Source organism: Grus americana, chromosome 5 (genome assembly GCF_028858705.1).
Source record: "Grus americana isolate bGruAme1 chromosome 5, bGruAme1.mat, whole genome shotgun sequence".
NCBI lineage: Eukaryota > Metazoa > Chordata > Aves > Gruiformes > Gruidae > Grus > Grus americana.
In genome coordinates this window covers 19,123,954-19,150,273 of record NC_072856.1, presented here as the reverse complement: position 1 = coordinate 19,150,273, position 26,320 = coordinate 19,123,954, and the positions used below count along the sequence as shown (strand labels likewise).

At 48.3% G+C, this 26,320-nt stretch overlaps 1 protein-coding gene across 1 annotated transcript in view; it reads left to right on the top strand.

The window, feature by feature from the left end:
• The window catches only part of LOC129206729 (mucin-5AC-like), a 53,040-nt gene that overhangs the window by 13,508 nt on the left and 13,212 nt on the right, over positions 1-26,320 (top strand). The window contains exons 14-31 of the mRNA XM_054826475.1: positions 98-235; positions 317-481; positions 1,240-1,334; positions 2,360-2,486; positions 3,045-3,300; positions 3,912-3,961; positions 4,580-4,680; positions 4,796-4,947; positions 5,483-5,621; positions 5,721-5,834; positions 6,152-6,331; positions 6,829-7,068; positions 7,651-7,807; positions 8,396-8,524; positions 8,869-9,010; positions 10,317-10,360; positions 10,460-10,666; positions 11,950-26,235. Coding sequence (XP_054682450.1) covers positions 98-235; positions 317-481; positions 1,240-1,334; positions 2,360-2,486; positions 3,045-3,300; positions 3,912-3,961; positions 4,580-4,680; positions 4,796-4,947; positions 5,483-5,621; positions 5,721-5,834; positions 6,152-6,331; positions 6,829-7,068; positions 7,651-7,807; positions 8,396-8,524; positions 8,869-9,010; positions 10,317-10,360; positions 10,460-10,666; positions 11,950-26,235 — 16,722 coding nt within the window. The remainder of the gene's footprint in view (positions 1-97; positions 236-316; positions 482-1,239; positions 1,335-2,359; positions 2,487-3,044; positions 3,301-3,911; positions 3,962-4,579; positions 4,681-4,795; positions 4,948-5,482; positions 5,622-5,720; positions 5,835-6,151; positions 6,332-6,828; positions 7,069-7,650; positions 7,808-8,395; positions 8,525-8,868; positions 9,011-10,316; positions 10,361-10,459; positions 10,667-11,949; positions 26,236-26,320) is intronic.

Here is a 26,320-nt window from a genome sequence, read left to right as displayed (position 1 = left end):
TATCAAACACAGCTGTAGGATCCCTCTATATAATGAACAGTTATTTCAACTACTCATCTCATATGAAATTATAACTTTTATATTCTTATGTCCCTAGCAAATGTCACCATCTTCAGATCATCATCTTTCTTCATCATTCTGCAAACAACCTTTGGTCTTCAGCTACAGGTTCAGCTCGTGCCTCTCATGCAACTTTTTATAGACTTAGACCCATCACATAAAGGGCAGACCTGTGGTAAGTGACCTTATCATAACAACTGCCTTCAATATGCTTCATTCTGTATAAGACTTTCACAGCTCATCTGCTTCCTTTTAGGTCTCTGTGGAAACTTCAATGACATGCAGACAGATGATTTCAAAACCACCAGTGGTGTAATAGAGGGCACTTCAGCTGCCTTTGGCAATACTTGGAAAACTAGGGCTGATTGTCCTAATGCCAAAAACACATTTGAGAATCCCTGCACTGTCAGCATACAAAATGGTAAGCCCAGCATGTAGGAACCTCCTCTATCCTCTTTTAAGACAGAAAGAAGGAATAAGCTGATCAGCCACCAAGCATTTAGCCAAAATAACAGTGGCCCATTTGCACACACACTATTTCCCTCAGTTGACACTAGGAGTCGTTGATTAATAAATAATAACTAGGATAACATTTTGGAGCTTCAAAAATATTCCTCTGGATAAAGAAAGCAAGTGTTTTTGCTAACTTACTTAAGGGAAACTGGAACCACACAGGCATATCAGGGATGCATTCTTGGAAAGGACTGGTTGTCATACAGGAAAAAAGCTGTGCATAGCCCCACTGAAGGTTAGACTCAGTGTGGTCCTTCCTGTTAAACTGTTAAACTGAGGACTGGACTTGCAATTCAGAGCTTCATAGCTCTCAGGCTCCATTTCAGGCAATGAAATATGTAATTTTTGAGCATTCAAAAGCCACTCTTCTGTTTTCTGAGATGAACTCATATATTTTTAATTCACAATGTGAATCATGTTTTTTCAAAATTCAGCTAGGGATGTCTTAGTTTATTCCATGACAACTACCATGAATTAAGAGCATTCTATGAAGAGTTTGTATTTCTGTATAGATGAAGTGAAAGATTGTGTTTCAGCAAATGCAGAGCTGAATTCTATTGTAAAGTTAAGCTTCTGCAATTTCCCTGAAGGAAGTATAGTTACATTGAGACAAGAGTTTAGACAATAAAGTACAATAGAAATTCTTACCATATTTTCAATTCACAGACCAGTACGCTCAGCACTGGTGTGGACTGCTCTCTGATACCACGGGACCTTTTGCTGAATGTCACTCAACAGTGAATCCAGAAGTTTACCAGAAGGTACTTGGCTCTTAACTTTTTCCCATTTAAAAGAGAAAGACTCAGATATCTGATACTAACACCTGAGAGAATAACTTGCCAATTGGGAGGAGTTGCATTCATGACAGTTCAAGCCAAAGGTTCATTTTTATCTACACATCAGAATAATCACTCCTTTGCAAAGGTATCTTTCCTTCCATTCCCAGACGGATAAACTTACAGGTGTATTCCTGCTGCCCATATTTTTAGGTACTAACCTAAATGCCTAAGCTAGGAGCTTGGACTCTCTGAACTCCTTATTAGGTCAAAGGACAAAAGCCGTCCCTTCTGAGATATAAGGAAAGCTTTAGTCAGAATCTTAACCACCACTTTGCTTAGTGCTCTGAACTACTCTCAGAAGGCTTTTGCATATATCCAAGGACAAGGCAAGAAATATGTGTAAGAAGCAGCAAAGAGATTTAGATAAGATGTGAACAAAAATGTTCCAGGAATTCAAGGTGATGAAGCTCTGGAACAGACTGCCTGGGGACTTTACAAAGTCTCCCTGATTTTGGAAATCTGTAAGATTATGTTCAACAAACATCTTCTGGTATGACAACATTATAGTGACCTTGCCTGCCATGGCAACACTTTAAATGACTTCTTGTTTTCTTCTTTTCTCTGATGCGGAGAGCCCAAGTTCCTAAGCCTAAGTCTTAGAAGTTGGGTGGCATCAAATACCCTCTACTTGTTCTAAGTATATATGGCACAGTGGCTACAAACTGGAAGTAGTTGGAAAACCTACCAACACCTGAAAAAAGTAAAAAAATGACAAGAAAAAGAAAAAATAGTTTAAAATTGTGGACCTCTACTTACTCTCTCTCCTTGCAAAGAATCTTTTTTGAAAGTGTTCCATGAAATCTTCAAATGAAAAGAAGGCATATGTTTACTTATGCATATGGATAACACTCACTTTTAGCTCTAACAAACATGACATTCTAAAAAGTATAGAGCACTATGGCTTTGACGTGACAATCTGCTGATCGTATGTCACCCTCTGTCCCTAGAACTGCATGTTTGACACCTGTAACTGTGAGAAGAGTGAGGACTGCATGTGTGCTGCCCTTTCCAGCTATGTCAGGGCCTGTGCCGCTAAAGGAGTTCTCCTAACTGGATGGAGGAGCAAAGCCTGCAGTAAGTTTTACATCCCTTTGCCTCTTGAAAATGGTCACCCAGAAGGTCCCTCACAGCAGCTCTCAGGGATTCCCACAGTAAATTGTTTTAAGTATAGCATTGACTTTCAAGAATTTGAGGAGGAAGAGAATACCAAGAAGACAAGCAGTAAGCAGGGAGAACTATAAAAAAGAGGCTTTGCTAGATTACTTGCCCAGAACCAGCAGAAGCAGCATGGACCTCAATACCCTTGCAATAGGAATAAAATAAATAGGGTGTGTCTCAATTTTCTTTGACAAAAAAATATAAAAATAGCAATGAAGAAAAAACACATTACTTATTAAAATAATTGAACTGCTTTCTTTTTTAATCTGGACAAAATACTTGTATTTCTGACATGTTTATAGGGGAAAATTCTGCTCTAGCAGTACAAAAAAAATTACACTATCAAGGATATGATTAAAGCGCATGTACGTACATTGCCATGTTTATCATATATACATTCTGTCAAACACTGCATTTATACCTACATTGATTCCTAAATGAACTACAAATGTAATTCATCTTTTTACTCTCAAGCAAAATACACTACCTTGTGTCCGAAATCCTTGAAGTACACTTACAATGTCGATTCCTGTCAACCCACCTGTCGGTCTCTGAGCGAGCCTGATGTCACATGCAGCATTAAGTTTGTCCCAGTTGATGGCTGCACCTGCATAAATGGAACCTACATGGATGAAAGTGGCAAATGTGTGCCTGCTTCTAGCTGTCCTTGTTACTACAAAGGAATGCCTCTGTCTTCTGGAGAAGTTATTCATGATAATGGTGTTGTCTGGTAAGAGATTTGTAAACAAAAGAATGATATTGGATATAGGCAATCACAAAACCATATATACATTATGCAATCTATTCAAATCAAATGCATTTCTCTCCCTAATAATTTCAATACAAAAAATCACAGATTGCTAAAAATTGTTAGGTCTACCCATGTTTGGAAGACTGTACTTAGACTACTACAGGAATTCAACAAACCATATTGTGGTGGGTTAGCCTTGGCTAACAGCCAAACTCCCACCCAGCCATTCACTCACTCCCCACCACACATACTTTTCTTATCCATGACTGTAAAAGATTTGTTCCATGGTGAAAGATGCTTAATAATCCTGTTACATATTATTCCCATTATGAATGGAGTCTGAACTATTCTGAAAGACAGTTTTTAACCAGGCAAATGGACAGAGCAATCCTGTCTTTATATAGAATATACTTGTATTTCGGTCTGTTCTAATATAAAATATTTTTGAATAGTACAAACTATTCTGATAAAGGACACATTTTCTCTGTTTTATCATACAGTAATATTTCATTATTTCAAATTCATTAGGAAACAAGCTGAAACTTAACAAGGAAAAGCAAAACCATATCCATTCTCTTTTTTTTTAATAGCACTTGCACCTATGGAAAGCTGAGCTGCATTGGAGAGAAACCTGAACCAGGTAACATATCACTTAAGATTTTCTTCAACTCTCCCTTTCCATCTTCACCCTTTTCAGTTCTCTCTCTTTTTTTTTCATAATGGTGCAAATTGTACAAGTCTGAAATCAAACAAGAAAATGAACTGATAACTTCTGTAACGTAGAGGATATTCCCAAATAGAAAGAAACACTGTCTTACCTTATAGATGGCTGAAACAAGTTATAACCCCCTGGGTTACCCAGGGGAAAAGAATACTTGGTCACCTCACTGAACATGAGGAGAAAACTGTCCACATTTTAAATAAAATAAAAGTACTAAAAGCCTAAAAAAATACAAAGTAAACCAAGATCTTTGTTTTCTTGGTTTGTTTTTTGGTGTGTTTTGTTTTCTGAAAGGAAGTGTTTCATGATGCTAACAAGACATTAATTTCTATGAGTAGTCCAAGCATAAGCAAAAAAACCAGATGAGCGTGACTTCAATACAATATTCAGTTCCTCTTTCTGGTCAAATACATTATATTAAGGTACACGTATCTCACAAAGGAGTCTTTTTTTTTTCCCTTCAGTCTACATTAAGGAAAAACAAAAATATAAATACATGGTTGATCTCACATTTCTTATGGCTTTTCTCTCTTTCAGTCTGCGTACCTCCCATGGTCTATATTGACTGTGGCAATGCCACTGCAGATGTGGTAGGAGCGGGATGCCAGAAGAGCTGTCAGACTCTAGATATGGAATGTGTAAGTACAGAACTCTTTATAGCCAGTTGAAAGCATGTTAAACTACATCTCTTTTACAATTACCAGCTGCATCAGGGAAATGTTTCAAGTCATGTTTTCTGTATGGTCCTTATAGTACAGAACCCACTGTGTCTCTGGCTGTGTATGTCCTCATAACCAAGTGTTAGATGGCAAAGGTGGCTGTATAGCTCCAGAATACTGTCCGTGCATTCACAATGGGAATTCCTACAGTCCAGGAGAATCAATCAGAGTTGGCTGTAACAACTGGTAAGAGCATATTGAAAAATATTATTTTTAAGCATCTGAAAGGGAATAGTTTAAGCTCTAGGTGAATTAAAGCATTTCTGTCTAGCAGTATCAAGATTTATAGGAAGGAATCCTACATAAGACAATCCACTTAATAGGTAAAAAGCAAGCTCTGTCTGTTTTTTACAATGACACACAGCACAGAAGTGGTCAGGAGAACAATGTGGTTTGTTGTCATACTCATTCAAGTCAAGAAAGCGTTTTTCCTTGCAAGCAATCCCTACATTTCAATACATCCAACATGATTTGGAAATGTGAAAGATTTAAAGTATTTTCTAAGCCAAATTATTCATGACATCATGAAGTAACACAGTCTTCGGGTAAATCCCAAAGGCTCTTGAGCTATGCTGCATTTCTGAGAATAAGCAAATCTTATTTTGTCATTATAGGCTTAATACATTTTAAAATCAGATTGATGTACATGCAGGAATGTATGTATAGCTATATCATGTGTATGTCTGGTTTTTATATTTTGAGTGCTTTTTGTCTTACGTAGCACATGTAGAAACAGAAAATGGCACTGCTCTGAGGAACCTTGCCTGGAAACCTGTTCTGTTTATGGAGATGGGCATTACACCACCTTTGATGGCAAACGCTTTGATTTTGAAGGAGACTGTGAATATGTTCTGGTCCAGGTAACAGAGTCCTTCTCAGATTTTTGCACTATTGAAGTACCTTGCATTTAACGTATGACCATGTAACATAGTTAACACTGAATATTATTCCCACTTCAGAACTACTGTGGTCAACATGGTATGAATCAGGGAACCTTCAGAGTCATCACTGAGAACATTCCATGTGGCACTACAGGAACCACCTGCTCTAAGTCTATTAAAGTTTTCCTGGGGGTAAGTATTTTCTTTAATAAGTTGTACATCGGGCCTAATGTGCCAGAAGGATGGAACAAGCTGTCCCAGATGGACTGCATCGTGAAGACAGTGAAAATGTTACTACACTTCTTTGCTCACTGCCAACGATTCTGCTCTGCTAGAAAAAGCAAAGGAGGGAATTCTAAAGAAAAATTGCTTAACATGAGGTTGTTGAATAGAATAATTTTGATGATAATAGAGTTATTATTTCAATAACAGTTACTGGTGATATATAAAACTGTACCACATAGGTGACTTTTTAAATTGGCATCTAACTTTTTCTTTTCCTGTCCTAGAACTATGAGCTGGTACTCAGTGATGGACACTCTGATGTCATCCAGAGGACACCTGGAGGAAAAATGCCATTCCAAATCCGTTCCATGGGCATCTACCTGGTGGTTGACACTACTGTTGGCCTGATACTCATGTGGGACAAGAAAACCAGTATATTCATCAAACTTAGTCCCAGCTTTCAGGTAAATTTTAAAATCCAAACCCTGGATAAAATGCTTCCTGAAACATATTCATGTTATCTCTCAAATTAAAAAAAATGGAAATTTAGACTGTAACTAGAAGATTGAAAGAGCAGTGATTGCATATTATTATCCTTGTAGTGTTGACTTAGATTGTATACTACACATTTTCCTTAAATTATCTTATTTAATAATGGCATAACAGCAACTACATCAGTAGCTTTCTTCATGAAAAGCCCTCACTGAAGAGGTATTTTCAGGATTACATAAAACTAATTAGCTCAATATTAAGAACAAAAAAACATGAGTCCTATGCTTATCCTTCCTAACAACACGTTAGAGTCATCTCTTCATGAAAGGTATTTTATGAAAATGTCTAGGACTATTACTGAAGAGGCCCAGATAATCTTAAACAAGATTCATCCTGAGGTGTGTTACTCACAGATACTGAGAAACTGTACCTTACTGATCTTTGTCATTTTGTGTTTATCCCCATGCAGGAACATGTCTGTGGACTTTGTGGAAACTATGATGGCAATGGAAATAATGACTTCACTACTCGCAGTCAGTCGGTGGTAGGAAATGTGCTGGAGTTTGCCAATAGCTGGAAAGTGTCTTCTAGTTGCCCAAATGCCAATCGTACCAAGGATCCATGCACTGTGAACCCATACAGGAAAGCCTGGGCACAGAAGCAATGCAGTATCATTACCAGTGAAGTGTTTGCAAAGTGTCACTCCCAGGTGAGACAAAAACGTCAGTCTTACATTCTCTTGAGCCAGAAATTACATTAATTTTTTTGTGGGATAGCTGAAAAATACACTACAACACACTTTGTCATGCTTGACAAAGTGAAGTCAGATCAAGTTCCAAGGAGATTGCATAGAAAGTATCTTCACTTTCATTTTCTCAGCTTGTGCCTTGAGCTAGTACACCAAAGAAATTGATAATTGGGGGTTTTTAATAGAAGGGACAATCACAGATAAATCTCGGGATATGTATATTTTCTAAAGGCATCATTTTCTACTAATATAAATATCAGCCATCTGGTATATATGACTGTGTGCTAGCTTGTAGTAATGTAACAGTATTCTTTCTGCAAATGTATCTTCTACATCAAATTGTTCTTAGCATTATGACATATTAGTAGCTTTTTTCTACGTTTTCTTCTTGATTTTTCAAAGCATTCTCATGGTGTCTTCCTTTCTTATCTTTCTCACACATACAGAGTTGTTAGTTCCAGATATTTTATTCAGCTTTTTAGGACAGTGAATGCCTTTTCAAAGAGGAGACATGCATGAAAACTCAAATGTTTTCTCCAACAGGTTGAACCAAATGAATACTATCAAGCATGTGTGGATGATGCTTGTGCCTGCGACACTGGAGGAGACTGTGAATGTTTCTGTACAGCAGTAGCCGCCTATGCTCAAGCGTGCAATGAGATGGACATCTGCATTTCATGGAGAACCCCATCCATTTGTCGTGAGTCTCATCCTATTACTTTCTGAAGGGGTCCAGAGGGAAAGAAAACAGAGAAGAAAAAAGAAAAATAAGTGGAACAAACAAAGAAGGAAGGATAAAATTGTATTTGTAAGAGGCATTGCTGTATTCTAAAGACAGCAAAAAAATCACAAAGCAAGTTGGGTAAATCACTGGAAGCCAATCTATCTTGTTAAAATGAAGCCATTGATAGTAAATTTGCCAGTGGTGTCATTAATGTCTGATTTACTTGTCAATCATGATACACAACTGGTGAACTATATTATAATATTACATTCCCACCTGTCTACCTCAGGCTCAGTGTAAATAAATATTAGTTAATACTAGTTAAAATCAGTGATTCAATTAATTGATTTTTCATGCTTAATGTGTAACTGTTCTATGCTTTATAACTTTATTGGTGTCAAAATGTGGTAGAAGTGTAATCATTGTATTAAATTAGAAATAAAACAATATACTGTTCACCACCTATGTGATTATGCTGATCACATGGGATTTTACCCAGCAAAACTGGAAGACTGTAGAGCAAAAAGATCAAAGGTCTTTATCTGTAATTTCTCCTTCCTCTAGCTCTGTTCTGTGATTACTACAATCCACAAGGGGAATGTGAGTGGCACTACAAGCCATGTGGAGCCCCTTGTATGAAGACCTGCAATAATCCAAGCGGGAACTGCCTTCATGAGTTGAGAGGTTTGGAAGGTAAACATAATTATGCATATCTCATTCTACATAGAAAAAGCTAAAATGGAATATGATTAACAAAATTTATATTACTTGGTATACAACATGTTTATATTAGAAATTATAAGAAGAGATTTTTCTAGTTAGTATCTTATTCCCTAGTGGATCATGAACTTGTTTGGAGTGAAGATGAGGACAAAATGCTCCCAAGCTTAATGTGCAGTCAAAGGAAGAGCAGTAACAGAATCTGAAATTCCACTTACCATATGGGATAATTTGAGGAAAGCAGATATAAGCAGAGTATAGAGTTACTTCTACTTGTGAAGGCCTAGCATCAACATAACTCTCATTTTTTATTGCAGGCTGCTATCCACACTGTCCAAAGAATAAGTCCTATTTTGATGAAGAAACCATGACTTGTGTTTCTAATTGTGGTTGTTATGAAAATGGAAAAAATTACAAACCAGGAATGCAGATGCCCTCACAGCAGAATTGTCAATCATGGTAGGATTAGTAAAGATTTTTAAAGTTGAGTTTAAAGTTATGGAACATAATTCATCATGCATTAAGTTTTTTGTTTGCCAATAGGAACTAGGCCAGTCATACGCTGCTGAATAAAGTCTAATTTTCTTCTGTTCCCAGGAACTTAAATGATGACATGGTGAAACATTTAACCATAGAGAGATTAATTTACTACTTATTCTGTATTCTCATTAAAGTACTTTAAAATTATTATTTTATTATTATTATTAAATTAAGTAAAACCAAATTAAAATAATAATAGTTATAGCAGTAGTCTCAGAGTTTTTATTGATATCCCTAAAATCATTATGTTAAATTATCTGGAAGTTAGTAGGCAACTAATCTTCATTGTTTTGAGCTTGTTTCTGTTATTGCACTAGTACTTGCATATTTGCAACAGTCAGCAAGTATTCCCACACATTCTATCAGAATTGATGACATGGTGGGACAAGCGTTGCTAACCCTTCTATCAAATAGCACAGAGTTAGCAGAACTAGTTGTGAAGCAGCTAACACCTGTCCTAAGATACCTTTAAAGTAGTTACACTTGAATACTGTAAGCAGTGCAGCCAGAATGGCAAAGAGCCTAGCAGTAAATCCATCTGAGCTAACCCAAATTTCATGGCATGTTTTGCAGTTCATAGACAGCTTTAGGACTAAACCTAACCTGTTAAATACATATCTATATTTACTTAAGTTTATTCAGTGTACAGATGCCCTTAGTCACTGTAAATAAATATATCAAGATTCAGTTCCTAACAAATAATAGATAAACTAATGCATTCTTGCATCTTTTGGAGGTCTGATGGAAATTCTGTGTGGACAACCTCAATATTCATGACTGGAGTTTGGTTGGACTTGATGATCTTAAAGGTCTTTTCCAACCAAAACAATTCTCTGATTCCATGATTCTATGATACAGTCATCCTTTCTCAAATGATACCTTTACTGCACTTTCCCTTCCAAAAAATAAGTGTACCTATCAGGGAGATAAGAACATTTCTAATCACCCCTCCCCACCTCTTTGCCCAGCCTGCAAAAGCACCAATAAGGATACTGCATGTTTAGTATGCTGGCATAGAAGAGTTGCCTTTCTTGCCAGAAAACTGAGTGATTCTACCTAACCTGAATTTGTACAGCAGAACTGAATATCTAACTCAGAGAAGATAGGAACTTTCTACATTTAAACACAATGAATAGCAGAGAATCAACAGAAAAAATTGAAACAATAAAATGATGTAATGAACCAGTTTATTCACATCCATGATCTCCTTTTCTCTCTTTTCCAGTGAATGCACAAATCATGGCAAAATATGCAAATATGATGAATATGGTATGTTGACAATGTTGGTTTTATCTGAATAGGATGCATTTGAGGTATGCTGCTCTGTGTTTCGGATAACAAGGAATAACACACTCTCTTGATTTACAGAATGTGTCTGCATTTATGAGGGACAGAAATACAACTATAAAGATGTGATCTACAATACTACAGATGGTACAGGAGGATGTATTGTTGCAACCTGCGGTCCCAATGGAACACTTCAAAGGGTTGTCTATGAATGTCCAATCTCAACATCACCCACAACAGCAACAACGTTTCACTTCAGCACTATGCCACCTGCCACTACTTCCACAGGTACATCCTTTATAGCCCATAAGAGTGTATTCTATTCATCAGTGAGTAAAATATAGCTACAAAACCATGCCCACACTCACAACATAAATGAATTAATACAACCTCAAAATAAATGACACTAAGTGTCATTTGGTTTCAGTCACTAATTGGTAACCAAACTAATACAAGTAGATAAACATAGAAAATAAAACGACTTCTGAAACACCAAAATGGAAACCACTGCACACTGTTTTGATACTATTATTTTGCCTATCTTCATAGCGAACAATAAAAAACAGTATCAGATTTATTATCTGTAATTGTAACTATTTCTATACTGGAATAATCTTTATTGAATGAATGATTCATTATTTTTCCTACTAAATTACAGAATGATTACATTCTGTAGAATTCCTACTAGGGTTCATGGTATTTGTAATTACAGTACTAAGTGGATTGCTCAGATATTGGCACTGAGATACTGAAATTTTCATTTCTAGAATTTCTGTACAGCATGCTTCAGTTTGGTAAGCTCTAATTACTATGGGCACATGTTGTTTAATGAAATAAGTATTCAACATAAAATTTAGAACTCCAAGTTTTGAAATCACAGAAATCATCATCACTGCTGGAATTCATTAGCCATTTTCCAGCCATTTCACAATGAGAATTCACCTGCAAAAGCTCATGGATTGCTCTGCAACTAATAAATGGTTTCTTAAGACCAGAGCTAAAGTACAAAGTGTAGGGGTGCTAATAATGCTGCATTAGACATCTTTTACTTCAAATGGAGAAGCAAATACGATGCAGCATACTACATGAGGAGTCAACTCTTTTGGAAGAAAAAAGTACCTATGAATCTTGATGCATAGAAGAAATGTTATTCTTTCCACTGGATTTGAATCTGGGCTTTGACTTTCCAGAGAGACTAATAAATATTGAAACAAGATAGAAACCAACCAATTACACTGAATCAAATGCAAAAAAAAAAGTGAGAAATTTTTTCCCCAATGTGTATAAATTATGCCTGATACTTCTTTCAGCACTAAGTAAAAAATAATTGGCATTATCTTGGGAAGTGACAGTTCCAAGCACATCAGTACATTGAATTGCTGGGTGATGGATTTTCTGTTCTACTTCATATTAAATTGTAAGTACACTAAAGTGAATGCACTACAAGTTCACAATGCAATCAAATGACCCACCACCTAGGAAATTTTTCAGCCCATTTAATGTAATAAAAAAGAGAATATCTACAGGAATTTATTCTAAGTTTTGTGGCCTCTTCTTTTTCTCTTTCACAGTGTCACCGACTACATCAGTATGTGTTCATGAAGTCTGTGAGTGGTCAGAATGGTATGATGGGAGTCTGCCAACCCCTGGCTACGATGGTGGAGATTTTGAAACCTTTGATGATTTGAGAGCCAAAGGTTATGAAGTCTGTAAAGCTCCACGGGCTGTTCAATGCAGAGCAGAGAAATTCCCTAATATACCACTGGAAGACCTTGGCCAAAAAGTAGAATGCAGTACAACAGCTGGTCTTGTATGTTACAACAAAGATCAAATTTCAACAATGTGCAACAATTATGAAATCAGAATCTTATGCTGTGTTTTTGTACCATGCTCTTCCACAACACATTTTAGCACATCAACACCAATCACGACTGCTCCTAAAAGCACAGAAACATCAAGTCCCACTGAAGAAACTACATCGTTTTCAACCACTGCAACATCATCAGTTACTACAACTTCTGCAAGTACACCATTCACATCCACTACTGAAAAAACAACAATCACAACTGAACTGACAACACCTGTCACAACATCTTCAACAACTCCTGTTTGCATAAAAGAAGAATGTTACTGGTCGATGTGGTATGATGTCAGTTATCCCGGGTCTGGATACAATGATGGAGATTTTGATACAATTCAAAACATTAAAAATAAGGGATACAAAGTCTGTGATAACAGAAAGGATGTTGAATGCAGAGCAGTAAGGTTCCCAAATACACCATATCCACTCCTGGAGCAACACATAACATGTAATACGGAAGAAGGGTTGAAATGCTACAATAAAGACCAACTACCACCAATTTGCTATAACTATAAACTAAGATTTAAATGCTGTACAGATATAATAGTACCATGCCAGTCAACTACAGCACCCCACACAACTACAAAAATAGCAAAAACAACACAGATTCTTTCAACAATCCAAAGTACATCATCCACAGAAGTACCGACCACACCACACATACAAACTAAACATAAGACAACTACAATGCCGACAGTTCCACCAGAAACAGAATATATTCATACAAGAACTACAACACGACCAATGACAACCACTCAAAGTGAAAAAATGACCACGACAGTCTCAAGGCCAACCATGACAACAACGACCATACCCACTCCCACCACGACATCCCCCACCACCCAGTCCACTACCCGCTGTGAACCCGAAGTCTGCTCCTGGAGCGAATGGTTTGATGTCGACTTCCCCTCCTCAGGGCCCAGCCAGGGAGACTTTGAAACCTACCAGCACATCCGGGCCGCCGGGAAGGAAATCTGTCAACACCCTAAGGAAATCGAGTGCCGGGCGGAGGACTTCCCCGAGGTTTCCATCCAATACGTCGGACAGGTCGTGCAGTGCGACATCCACTTTGGACTGGTGTGCAAGAACGAAGACCAGACGGGCAAATTTAAGATGTGCCTCAACTACAAGATCCGCGTCCTCTGCTGCAGCCCTAACTACAACTGCCCAGGGAGCACCACCTTGCCCACCAGCAGCCCCACCACCATCACCTCCCCCACGTCAACCGGCACCGCCACGACGCCCACCACGGTCACGACCTCCACCTCCACGTCCTACACCCCCACCACGCTGCCCACCTCCTCAGAAACCACATCGCAAACCTACACTACCACCACCACCACTCTCACGCCAACAACGACCATACCCACTCCCACCACGACATCCCCCACCACCCAGTCCACTACCCGCTGTGAACCCGAAGTCTGCTCCTGGAGCGAATGGTTTGATGTCGACTTCCCCTCCTCAGGGCCCAGCCAGGGAGACTTTGAAACCTACCAGCACATCCGGGCCGCCGGGAAGGAAATCTGTCAACACCCTAAGGAAATCGAGTGCCGGGCGGAGGACTTCCCCGAGGTTTCCATCCAATACGTCGGACAGGTCGTGCAGTGCGACGTCCACTTTGGACTGGTGTGCAAGAACGAAGACCAGACGGGCAAATTTAAGATGTGCCTCAACTACAAGATCCGCGTCCTCTGCTGCAGCCCTAACTACAACTGCCCAGGGAGCACCACCTTGCCCACCAGCAGCCCCACCACCATCACCTCCCCCACGTCAACCGGCACCGCCACGACGCCCACCACGGTCACGACCTCCACCTCCATGTCCTACACCCCCACCACGCTGCCCACCTCCTCAGAAACCACATCGCAAACCTACACTACCACCACCACCACTCTCACGCCAACAACGACCATACCCACTCCCACCACGACATCCCCCACCACCCAGTCCACTACCCGCTGTGAACCCGAAGTCTGCTCCTGGAGCGAATGGTTTGATGTCGACTTCCCCTCCTCAGGGCCCAGCCAGGGAGACTTTGAAACCTACCAGCACATCCGGGCCGCCGGGAAGGAAATCTGTCAACACCCTAAGGAAATCGAGTGCCGGGCGGAGGACTTCCCCGAGGTTTCCATCCAATACGTCGGACAGGTCGTGCAGTGCGACGTCCACTTTGGACTGGTGTGCAAGAACGAAGACCAGACGGGCAAATTTAAGATGTGCCTCAACTACAAGATCCGCGTCCTCTGCTGCAGCCCTAACTACAACTGCCCAGGGAGCACCACCTTGCCCACCAGCAGCCCCACCACCATCACCTCCCCCACGTCAACTGGCACCGCCACGACGCCCACCACGGTCACGACCTCCACCTCCACGTCCTACACCCCCACCACGCTGCCCACCTCCTCAGAAACCACATCGCAAACCTACACTACCACCACCACCACTCTCACGCCAACAACGACCATACCCACTCCCACCACGACATCCCCCACCACCCAGTCCACTACCCGCTGTGAACCCGAAGTCTGCTCCTGGAGCGAATGGTTTGATGTCGACTTCCCCTCCTCAGGGCCCAGCCAGGGAGACTTTGAAACCTACCAGCACATCCGGGCCGCCGGGAAGGAAATCTGTCAACACCCTAAGGAAATCGAGTGCCGGGCGGAGGACTTCCCCGAGGTTTCCATCCAATACGTCGGACAGGTCGTGCAGTGCGACGTCCACTTTGGACTGGTGTGCAAGAACGAAGACCAGACGGGCAAATTTAAGATGTGCCTCAACTACAAGATCCGCGTCCTCTGTTGCAGCCCTAACTACAACTGCCCAGGGAGCACCACCTTGCCCACCAGCAGCCCCACCACCATCACCTCCCCCACGTCAACCGGCACCGCCACGACGCCCACCACGGTCACGACCTCCACCTCCACGTCCTACACCCCCACCACGCTGCCCACCTCCTCAGAAACCACATCGCAAACCTACACTACCACCACCACCACTCTCACGCCAACAACGACCATACCCACTCCCACCACGACATCCCCCACCACCCAGTCCACTACCCGCTGTGAACCCGAAGTCTGCTCCTGGAGCGAATGGTTTGATGTCGACTTCCCCTCCTCAGGGCCCAGCCAGGGAGACTTTGAAACCTACCAGCACATCCGGGCCGCCGGGAAGGAAATCTGTCAACACCCTAAGGAAATCGAGTGCCGGGCGGAGGACTTCCCCGAGGTTTCCATCCAATACGTCGGACAGGTCGTGCAGTGCGACGTCCACTTTGGACTGGTGTGCAAGAACGAAGACCAGACGGGCAAATTTAAGATGTGCCTCAACTACAAGATCCGCGTCCTCTGCTGCAGCCCTAACTACAACTGCCCAGGGAGCACCACCTTGCCCACCAGCAGCCCCACCACCATCACCTCCCCCACGTCAACCGGCACCGCCACGACGCCCACCACGGTCACGACCTCCACCTCCACGTCCTACACCCCCACCACGCTGCCCACCTCCTCAGAAACCACATCGCAAACCTACACTACCACCACCACCACTCTCACGCCAACAACGACCATACCCACTCCCACCACGACATCCCCCACCACCCAGTCCACTACCCGCTGTGAACCCGAAGTCTGCTCCTGGAGCGAATGGTTTGATGTCGACTTCCCCTCCTCAGGGCCCAGCCAGGGAGACTTTGAAACCTACCAGCACATCCGGGCCGCCGGGAAGGAAATCTGTCAACACCCTAAGGAAATCGAGTGCCGGGCGGAGGACTTCCCCGAGGTTTCCATCCAATACGTCGGACAGGTCGTGCAGTGCGACGTCCACTTTGGACTGGTGTGCAAGAACGAAGACCAGACGGGCAAATTTAAGATGTGCCTCAACTACAAGATCCGCGTCCTCTGTTGCAGCCCTAACTACAACTGCCCAGGGAGCACCACCTTGCCCACCAGCAGCCCCACCACCATCACCTCCCCCACGTCAACCGGCACCGCCACGACGCCCACCACGGTCACGACCTCCACCTCCACGTCCTACACCCCCACCACGCTGCCCACCTCCTCAGAAACCACATCGCAAACCTACACTACCACCACCACCACTCTCACGCCAACAACGACCATACCCACTCCCACCACGACATCCCCCACCACCCAGTCCACTACCCGCTGTGAACCCGAAGTCTGCTCCTGGAGCGAATGGTTTGATGTCGACTTCCCCTCCTCAGGGCCCAGCCAGGGAGACTTTGAAACCTACCAGCACATCCGGGCCGCCGGGAAGGAAATCTGTCAACACCCTAAGGAAATCGAGTGCCGGGCGGAGGACTTCCCCGAGGTTTCCATCCAATACGTCGGACAGGTCGTGCAGTGCGACGTCCACTTTGGACTGGTGTGCAAGAACGAAGACCAGACGGGCAAATTTAAGATGTGCCTCAACTACAAGATCCGCGTCCTCTGCTGCAGCCCTAACTACAACTGCCCAGGGAGCACCACCTTGCCCACCAGCAGCCCCACCACCATCACCTCCCCCACGTCAACCGGCACCGCCACGACGCCCACCACGGTCACGACCTCCACCTCCACGTCCTACACCCCCACCACGCTGCCCACCTCCTCAGAAACCACATCGCAAACCTACACTACCACCACCACCACTCTCACGCCAACAACGACCATACCCACTCCCACCACGACATCCCCCACCACCCAGTCCACTACCCGCTGTGAACCCGAAGTCTGCTCCTGGAGCGAATGGTTTGATGTCGACTTCCCCTCCTCAGGGCCCAGCCAGGGAGACTTTGAAACCTACCAGCACATCCGGGCCGCCGGGAAGGAAATCTGTCAACACCCTAAGGAAATCGAGTGCCGGGCGGAGGACTTCCCCGAGGTTTCCATCCAATACGTCGGACAGGTCGTGCAGTGCGACGTCCACTTTGGACTGGTGTGCAAGAACGAAGACCAGACGGGCAAATTTAAGATGTGCCTCAACTACAAGATCCGCGTCCTCTGCTGCAGCCCTAACTACAACTGCCCAGGGAGCACCACCTTGCCCACCAGCAGCCCCACCACCATCACCTCCCCCACGTCAACCGGCACCGCCACGACGCCCACCACGGTCACGACCTCCACCTCCACGTCCTACACCCCCACCACGCTGCCCACCTCCTCAGAAACCACATCGCAAACCTACACTACCACCACCACCACTCTCACGCCAACAACGACCATACCCACTCCCACCACGACATCCCCCACCACCCAGTCCACTACCCGCTGTGAACCCGAAGTCTGCTCCTGGAGCGAATGGTTTGATGTCGACTTCCCCTCCTCAGGGCCCAGCCAGGGAGACTTTGAAACCTACCAGCACATCCGGGCCGCCGGGAAGGAAATCTGTCAACACCCTAAGGAAATCGAGTGCCGGGCGGAGGACTTCCCCGAGGTTTCCATCCAATACGTCGGACAGGTCGTGCAGTGCGACGTCCACTTTGGACTGGTGTGCAAGAACGAAGACCAGACGGGCAAATTTAAGATGTGCCTCAACTACAAGATCCGCGTCCTCTGCTGCAGCCCTAACTACAACTGCCCAGGGAGCACCACCTTGCCCACCAGCAGCCCCACCACCATCACCTCCCCCACGTCAACCGGCACCGCCACGACGCCCACCACGGTCACGACCTCCACCTCCACGTCCTACACCCCCACCACGCTGCCCACCTCCTCAGAAACCACATCGCAAACCTACACTACCACCACCACCACTCTCACGCCAACAACGACCATACCCACTCCCACCACGACATCCCCCACCACCCAGTCCACTACCCGCTGTGAACCCGAAGTCTGCTCCTGGAGCGAATGGTTTGATGTCGACTTCCCCTCCTCAGGGCCCAGCCAGGGAGACTTTGAAACCTACCAGCACATCCGGGCCGCCGGGAAGGAAATCTGTCAACACCCTAAGGAAATCGAGTGCCGGGCGGAGGACTTCCCCGAGGTTTCCATCCAATACGTCGGACAGGTCGTGCAGTGCGACGTCCACTTTGGACTGGTGTGCAAGAACGAAGACCAGACGGGCAAATTTAAGATGTGCCTCAACTACAAGATCCGCGTCCTCTGCTGCAGCCCTAACTACAACTGCCCAGGGAGCACCACCTTGCCCACCAGCAGCCCCACCACCATCACCTCCCCCACGTCAACCGGCACCGCCACGACGCCCACCACGGTCACGACCTCCACCTCCACGTCCTACACCCCCACCACGCTGCCCACCTCCTCAGAAACCACATCGCAAACCTACACTACCACCACCACCACTCTCACGCCAACAACGACCATACCCACTCCCACCACGACATCCCCCACCACCCAGTCCACTACCCGCTGTGAACCCGAAGTCTGCTCCTGGAGCGAATGGTTTGATGTCGACTTCCCCTCCTCAGGGCCCAGCCAGGGAGACTTTGAAACCTACCAGCACATCCGGGCCGCCGGGAAGGAAATCTGTCAACACCCTAAGGAAATCGAGTGCCGGGCGGAGGACTTCCCCGAGGTTTCCATCCAATACGTCGGACAGGTCGTGCAGTGCGACGTCCACTTTGGACTGGTGTGCAAGAACGAAGACCAGACGGGCAAATTTAAGATGTGCCTCAACTACAAGATCCGCGTCCTCTGCTGCAGCCCTAACTACAACTGCCCAGGGAGCACCACCTCGCCCACCAGCAGCCCCACCACCATCACCTCCCCCACGTCAACCGGCACCGCCACGACGCCCACCACGGTCACGACCTCCACCTCCACGTCCTACACCCCCACCACGCTGCCCACCTCCTCAGAAACCACATCGCAAACCTACACTACCACCACCACCACTCTCACGCCAACAACGACCATACCCACTCCCACCACGACATCCCCCACCACCCAGTCCACTACCCGCTGTGAACCCGAAGTCTGCTCCTGGAGCGAATGGTTTGATGTCGACTTCCCCTCCTCAGGGCCCAGCCAGGGAGACTTTGAAACCTACCAGCACATCCGGGCCGCCGGGAAGGAAATCTGTCAACACCCTAAGGAAATCGAGTGCCGGGCGGAGGACTTCCCCGAGGTTTCCATCCAATACGTCGGACAGGTCGTGCAGTGCGACGTCCACTTTGGACTGGTGTGCAAGAACGAAGACCAGACGGGCAAATTTAAGATGTGCCTCAACTACAAGATCCGCGTCCTCTGCTGCAGCCCTAACTACAACTGCCCAGGGAGCACCACCTCGCCCACCAGCAGCCCCACCACCATCACCTCCCCCACGTCAACCGGCACCGCCACGACGCCCACCACGGTCACGACCTCCACCTCCACGTCCTACACCCCCACCACGCTGCCCACCTCCTCAGAAACCACATCGCAAACCTACACTACCACCACCACCACTCTCACGCCAACAACGACCATACCCACTCCCACCACGACATCCCCCACCACCCAGTCCACTACCCGCTGTGAACCCGAAGTCTGCTCCTGGAGCGAATGGTTTGATGTCGACTTCCCCTCCTCAGGGCCCAGCCAGGGAGACTTTGAAACCTACCAGCACATCCGGGCCGCCGGGAAGGAAATCTGTCAACACCCTAAGGAAATCGAGTGCCGGGCGGAGGACTTCCCCGAGGTTTCCATCCAATACGTCGGACAGGTCGTGCAGTGCGACGTCCACTTTGGACTGGTGTGCAAGAACGAAGACCAGACGGGCAAATTTAAGATGTGCCTCAACTACAAGATCCGCGTCCTCTGCTGCAGCCCTAACTACAACTGCCCAGGGAGCACCACCTCGCCCACCAGCAGCCCCACCACCATCACCTCCCCCACGTCAACCGGCACCGCCACGACGCCCACCACGGTCACGACCTCCACCTCCACGTCCTACACCCCCACCACGCTGCCCACCTCCTCAGAAACCACATCGCAAACCTACACTACCACCACCACCACTCTCACGCCAACAACGACCATACCCACTCCCACCACGACATCCCCCACCACCCAGTCCACTACCCGCTGTGAACCCGAAGTCTGCTCCTGGAGCGAATGGTTTGATGTCGACTTCCCCTCCTCAGGGCCCAGCCAGGGAGACTTTGAAACCTACCAGCACATCCGGGCCGCCGGGAAGGAAATCTGTCAACACCCTAAGGAAATCGAGTGCCGGGCGGAGGACTTCCCCGAGGTTTCCATCCAATACGTCGGACAGGTCGTGCAGTGCGACGTCCACTTTGGACTGGTGTGCAAGAACGAAGACCAGACGGGCAAATTTAAGATGTGCCTCAACTACAAGATCCGCGTCCTCTGCTGCAGCCCTAACTACAACTGCCCAGGGAGCACCACCTTGCCCACCAGCAGCCCCACCACCATCACCTCCCCCACGTCAACCGGCACCGCCACGACGCCCACCACGGTCACGACCTCCACCTCCACGTCCTACACCCCCACCACGCTGCCCACCTCCTCAGAAACCACATCGCAAACCTACACTACCACCACCACCACTCTCACGCCAACAACGACCATACCCACTCCCACCACGACATCCCCCACCACCCAGTCCACTACCCGCTGTGAACCCGAAGTCTGCTCCTGGAGCGAATGGTTTGATGTCGACTTCCCCTCCTCAGGGCCCAGCCAGGGAGACTTTGAAACCTACCAGCACATCCGGGCCGCCGGGAAGGAAATCTGTCAACACCCTAAGGAAATCGAGTGCCGGGCGGAGGACTTCCCCGAGGTTTCCATCCAATACGTCGGACAGGTCGTGCAGTGCGACGTCCACTTTGGACTGGTGTGCAAGAACGAAGACCAGACGGGCAAATTTAAGATGTGCCTCAACTACAAGATCCGCGTCCTCTGCTGCAGCCCTAACTACAACTGCCCAGGGAGCACCACCTTGCCCACCAGCAGCCCCACCACCATCACCTCCCCCACGTCAACCGGCACCGCCACGACGCCCACCACGGTCACGACCTCCACCTCCACGTCCTACACCCCCACCACGCTGCCCACCTCCTCAGAAACCACATCGCAAACCTACACTACCACCACCACCACTCTCACGCCAACAACGACCATACCCACTCCCACCACGACATCCCCCACCACCCAGTCCACTACCCGCTGTGAACCCGAAGTCTGCTCCTGGAGCGAATGGTTTGATGTCGACTTCCCCTCCTCAGGGCCCAGCCAGGGAGACTTTGAAACCTACCAGCACATCCGGGCCGCCGGGAAGGAAATCTGTCAACACCCTAAGGAAATCGAGTGCCGGGCGGAGGACTTCCCCGAGGTTTCCATCCAATACGTCGGACAGGTCGTGCAGTGCGACGTCCACTTTGGACTGGTGTGCAAGAACGAAGACCAGACGGGCAAATTTAAGATGTGCCTCAACTACAAGATCCGCGTCCTCTGCTGCAGCCCTAACTACAACTGCCCAGGGAGCACCACCTCGCCCACCAGCAGCCCCACCACCATCACCTCCCCCACGTCAACCGGCACCGCCACGACGCCCACCACGGTCACGACCTCCACCTCCACGTCCTACACCCCCACCACGCTGCCCACCTCCTCAGAAACCACATCGCAAACCTACACTACCACCACCACCACTCTCACGCCAACAACGACCATACCCACTCCCACCACGACATCCCCCACCACCCAGTCCACTACCCGCTGTGAACCCGAAGTCTGCTCCTGGAGCGAATGGTTTGATGTCGACTTCCCCTCCTCAGGGCCCAGCCAGGGAGACTTTGAAACCTACCAGCACATCCGGGCCGCCGGGAAGGAAATCTGTCAACACCCTAAGGAAATCGAGTGCCGGGCGGAGGACTTCCCCGAGGTTTCCATCCAATACGTCGGACAGGTCGTGCAGTGCGACGTCCACTTTGGACTGGTGTGCAAGAACGAAGACCAGACGGGCAAATTTAAGATGTGCCTCAACTACAAGATCCGCGTCCTCTGCTGCAGCCCTAACTACAACTGCCCAGGGAGCACCACCTCGCCCACCAGCAGCCCCACCACCATCACCTCCCCCACGTCAACCGGCACCGCCACGACGCCCACCACGGTCACGACCTCCACCTCCACGTCCTACACCCCCACCACGCTGCCCACCTCCTCAGAAACCACATCGCAAACCTACACTACCACCACCACCACTCTCACGCCAACAACGACCATACCCACTCCCACCACGACATCCCCCACCACCCAGTCCACTACCCGCTGTGAACCCGAAGTCTGCTCCTGGAGCGAATGGTTTGATGTCGACTTCCCCTCCTCAGGGCCCAGCCAGGGAGACTTTGAAACCTACCAGCACATCCGGGCCGCCGGGAAGGAAATCTGTCAACACCCTAAGGAAATCGAGTGCCGGGCGGAGGACTTCCCCGAGGTTTCCATCCAATACGTCGGACAGGTCGTGCAGTGCGACGTCCACTTTGGACTGGTGTGCAAGAACGAAGACCAGACGGGCAAATTTAAGATGTGCCTCAACTACAAGATCCGCGTCCTCTGCTGCAGCCCTAACTACAACTGCCCAGGGAGCACCACCTCGCCCACCAGCAGCCCCACCACCATCACCTCCCCCACGTCAACCGGCACCGCCACGACGCCCACCACGGTCACGACCTCCACCTCCACGTCCTACACCCCCACCACGCTGCCCACCTCCTCAGAAACCACATCGCAAACCTACACTACCACCACCACCACTCTCACGCCAACAACGACCATACCCACTCCCACCACGACATCCCCCACCACCCAGTCCACTACCCGCTGTGAACCCGAAGTCTGCTCCTGGAGCGAATGGTTTGATGTCGACTTCCCCTCCTCAGGGCCCAGCCAGGGAGACTTTGAAACCTACCAGCACATCCGGGCCGCCGGGAAGGAAATCTGTCAACACCCTAAGGAAATCGAGTGCCGGGCGGAGGACTTCCCCGAGGTTTCCATCCAATACGTCGGACAGGTCGTGCAGTGCGACGTCCACTTTGGACTGGTGTGCAAGAACGAAGACCAGACGGGCAAATTTAAGATGTGCCTCAACTACAAGATCCGCGTCCTCTGCTGCAGCCCTAACTACAACTGCCCAGGGAGCACCACCTTGCCCACCAGCAGCCCCACCACCATCACCTCCCCCACGTCAACCGGCACCGCCACGACGCCCACCACGGTCACGACCTCCACCTCCACGTCCTACACCCCCACCACGCTGCCCACCTCCTCAGAAACCACATCGCAAACCTACACTACCACCACCACCACTCTCACGCCAACAACGACCATACCCACTCCCACCACGACATCCCCCACCACCCAGTCCACTACCCGCTGTGAACCCGAAGTCTGCTCCTGGAGCGAATGGTTTGATGTCGACTTCCCCTCCTCAGGGCCCAGCCAGGGAGACTTTGAAACCTACCAGCACATCCGGGCCGCCGGGAAGGAAATCTGTCAACACCCTAAGGAAATCGAGTGCCGGGCGGAGGACTTCCCCGAGGTTTCCATCCAATACGTCGGACAGGTCGTGCAGTGCGACGTCCACTTTGGACTGGTGTGCAAGAACGAAGACCAGACGGGCAAATTTAAGATGTGCCTCAACTACAAGATCCGCGTCCTCTGCTGCAGCCCTAACTACAACTGCCCAGGGAGCACCACCTTGCCCACCAGCAGCCCCACCACCATCACCTCCCCCACGTCAACCGGCACCGCCACGACGCCCACCACGGTCACGACCTCCACCTCCACGTCCTACTCCCCCACCACGCTGCCCACCTCCTCAGAAACCACATCGCAAACCTACACTACCACCACCACCACTCTCACGCCAACAACGACCATACCCACTCCCACCACGACATCCCCCACCACCCAGTCCACTACCCGCTGTGAACCCGAAGTCTGCTCCTGGAGCGAATGGTTTGATGTCGACTTCCCCTCCTCAGGGCCCAGCCAGGGAGACTTTGAAACCTACCAGCACATCCGGGCCGCCGGGAAGGAAATCTGTCAACACCCTAAGGAAATCGAGTGCCGGGCGGAGGACTTCCCCGAGGTTTCCATCCAATACGTTGGACAGGTCGTGCAGTGCGACGTCCACTTTGGACTGGTGTGCAAGAACGAAGACCAGACGGGCAAATTTAAGATGTGCCTCAACTACAAGATCCGCGTCCTCTGCTGCAGCCCTAACTACAACTGCCCAGGGAGCACCACCTTGCCCACCAGCAGCCCCACCACCATCACCTCCCCCACGTCAACCGGCACCGCCACGACGCCCACCACGGTCACGACCTCCACCTCCACGTCCTACTCCCCCACCACGCTGCCCACCTCCTCAGAAACCACATCGCAAACCTACACTACCACCACCACCACTCTCACGCCAACAACGACCATACCCACTCCCACCACGACATCCCCCACCACCCAGTCCACTACCCGCTGTGAACCCGAAGTCTGCTCCTGGAGCGAATGGTTTGATGTCGACTTCCCCTCCTCAGGGCCCAGCCAGGGAGACTTTGAAACCTACCAGCACATCCGGGCCGCCGGGAAGGAAATCTGTCAACACCCTAAGGAAATCGAGTGCCGGGCGGAGGACTTCCCCGAGGTTTCCATCCAATACGTCGGACAGGTCGTGCAGTGCGACGTCCACTTTGGACTGGTGTGCAAGAACGAAGACCAGACGGGCAAATTTAAGATGTGCCTCAACTACAAGATCCGCGTCCTCTGCTGCAGCCCTAACTACAACTGCCCAGGGAGCACCACCTTGCCCACCAGCAGCCCCACCACCATCACCTCCCCCACGTCAACCGGCACCGCCACGACGCCCACCACGGTCACGACCTCCACCTCCACGTCCTACACCCCCACCACGCTGCCCACCTCCTCAGAAACCACATCGCAAACCTACACTACCACCACCACCACTCTCACGCCAACAACGACCATACCCACTCCCACCACGACATCCCCCACCACCCAGTCCACTACCCGCTGTGAACCCGAAGTCTGCTCCTGGAGCGAATGGTTTGATGTCGACTTCCCCTCCTCAGGGCCCAGCCAGGGAGACTTTGAAACCTACCAGCACATCCGGGCCGCCGGGAAGGAAATCTGTCAACACCCTAAGGAAATCGAGTGCCGGGCGGAGGACTTCCCCGAGGTTTCCATCCAATACGTCGGACAGGTCGTGCAGTGCGACGTCCACTTTGGACTGGTGTGCAAGAACGAAGACCAGACGGGCAAATTTAAGATGTGCCTCAACTACAAGATCCGCGTCCTCTGCTGCAGCCCTAACTACAACTGCCCAGGGAGCACCACCTTGCCCACCAGCAGCCCCACCACCATCACCTCCCCCACGTCAACCGGCACCGCCACGACGCCCACCACGGTCACGACCTCCACCTCCACGTCCTACACCCCCACCACGCTGCCCACCTCCTCAGAAACCACATCGCAAACCTACACTACCACCACCACCACTCTCACGCCAACAACGACCATACCCACTCCCACCACGACATCCCCCACCACCCAGTCCACTACCCGCTGTGAACCCGAAGTCTGCTCCTGGAGCGAATGGTTTGATGTCGACTTCCCCTCCTCAGGGCCCAGCCAGGGAGACTTTGAAACCTACCAGCACATCCGGGCCGCCGGGAAGGAAATCTGTCAACACCCTAAGGATATTGAGTGCCAGGCAGACTACCCTGATATTTCCATCCAAGACTTCGGACAGGTCGTGCAGTGCGACGTCCACTTTGGACTGGTGTGCAGGAACGAAGACCAGACGGGCAAATTTAAGATGTGCCTCAACTACAAGATCCGCGTCCTCTGCTGCAGCCCTAACTACAACTGCCCAGGGAGCACCACCTTGCCCACCACCAGCCTTACCACCGCTACTACCACCTCTGTACCTTGCTGCACCACCACTTCTTCTACCCCTGTATCAACACCATGCTTCTGTAAAATTGGCGATTCTATTTTTTCACCTGGTTAGTTTACCTGATTTCTTCCGTCTATATATCTCGTGTTTAATTTTTTGTGTTTATTTTTCATCACATTCCCCTTAATTTTCTG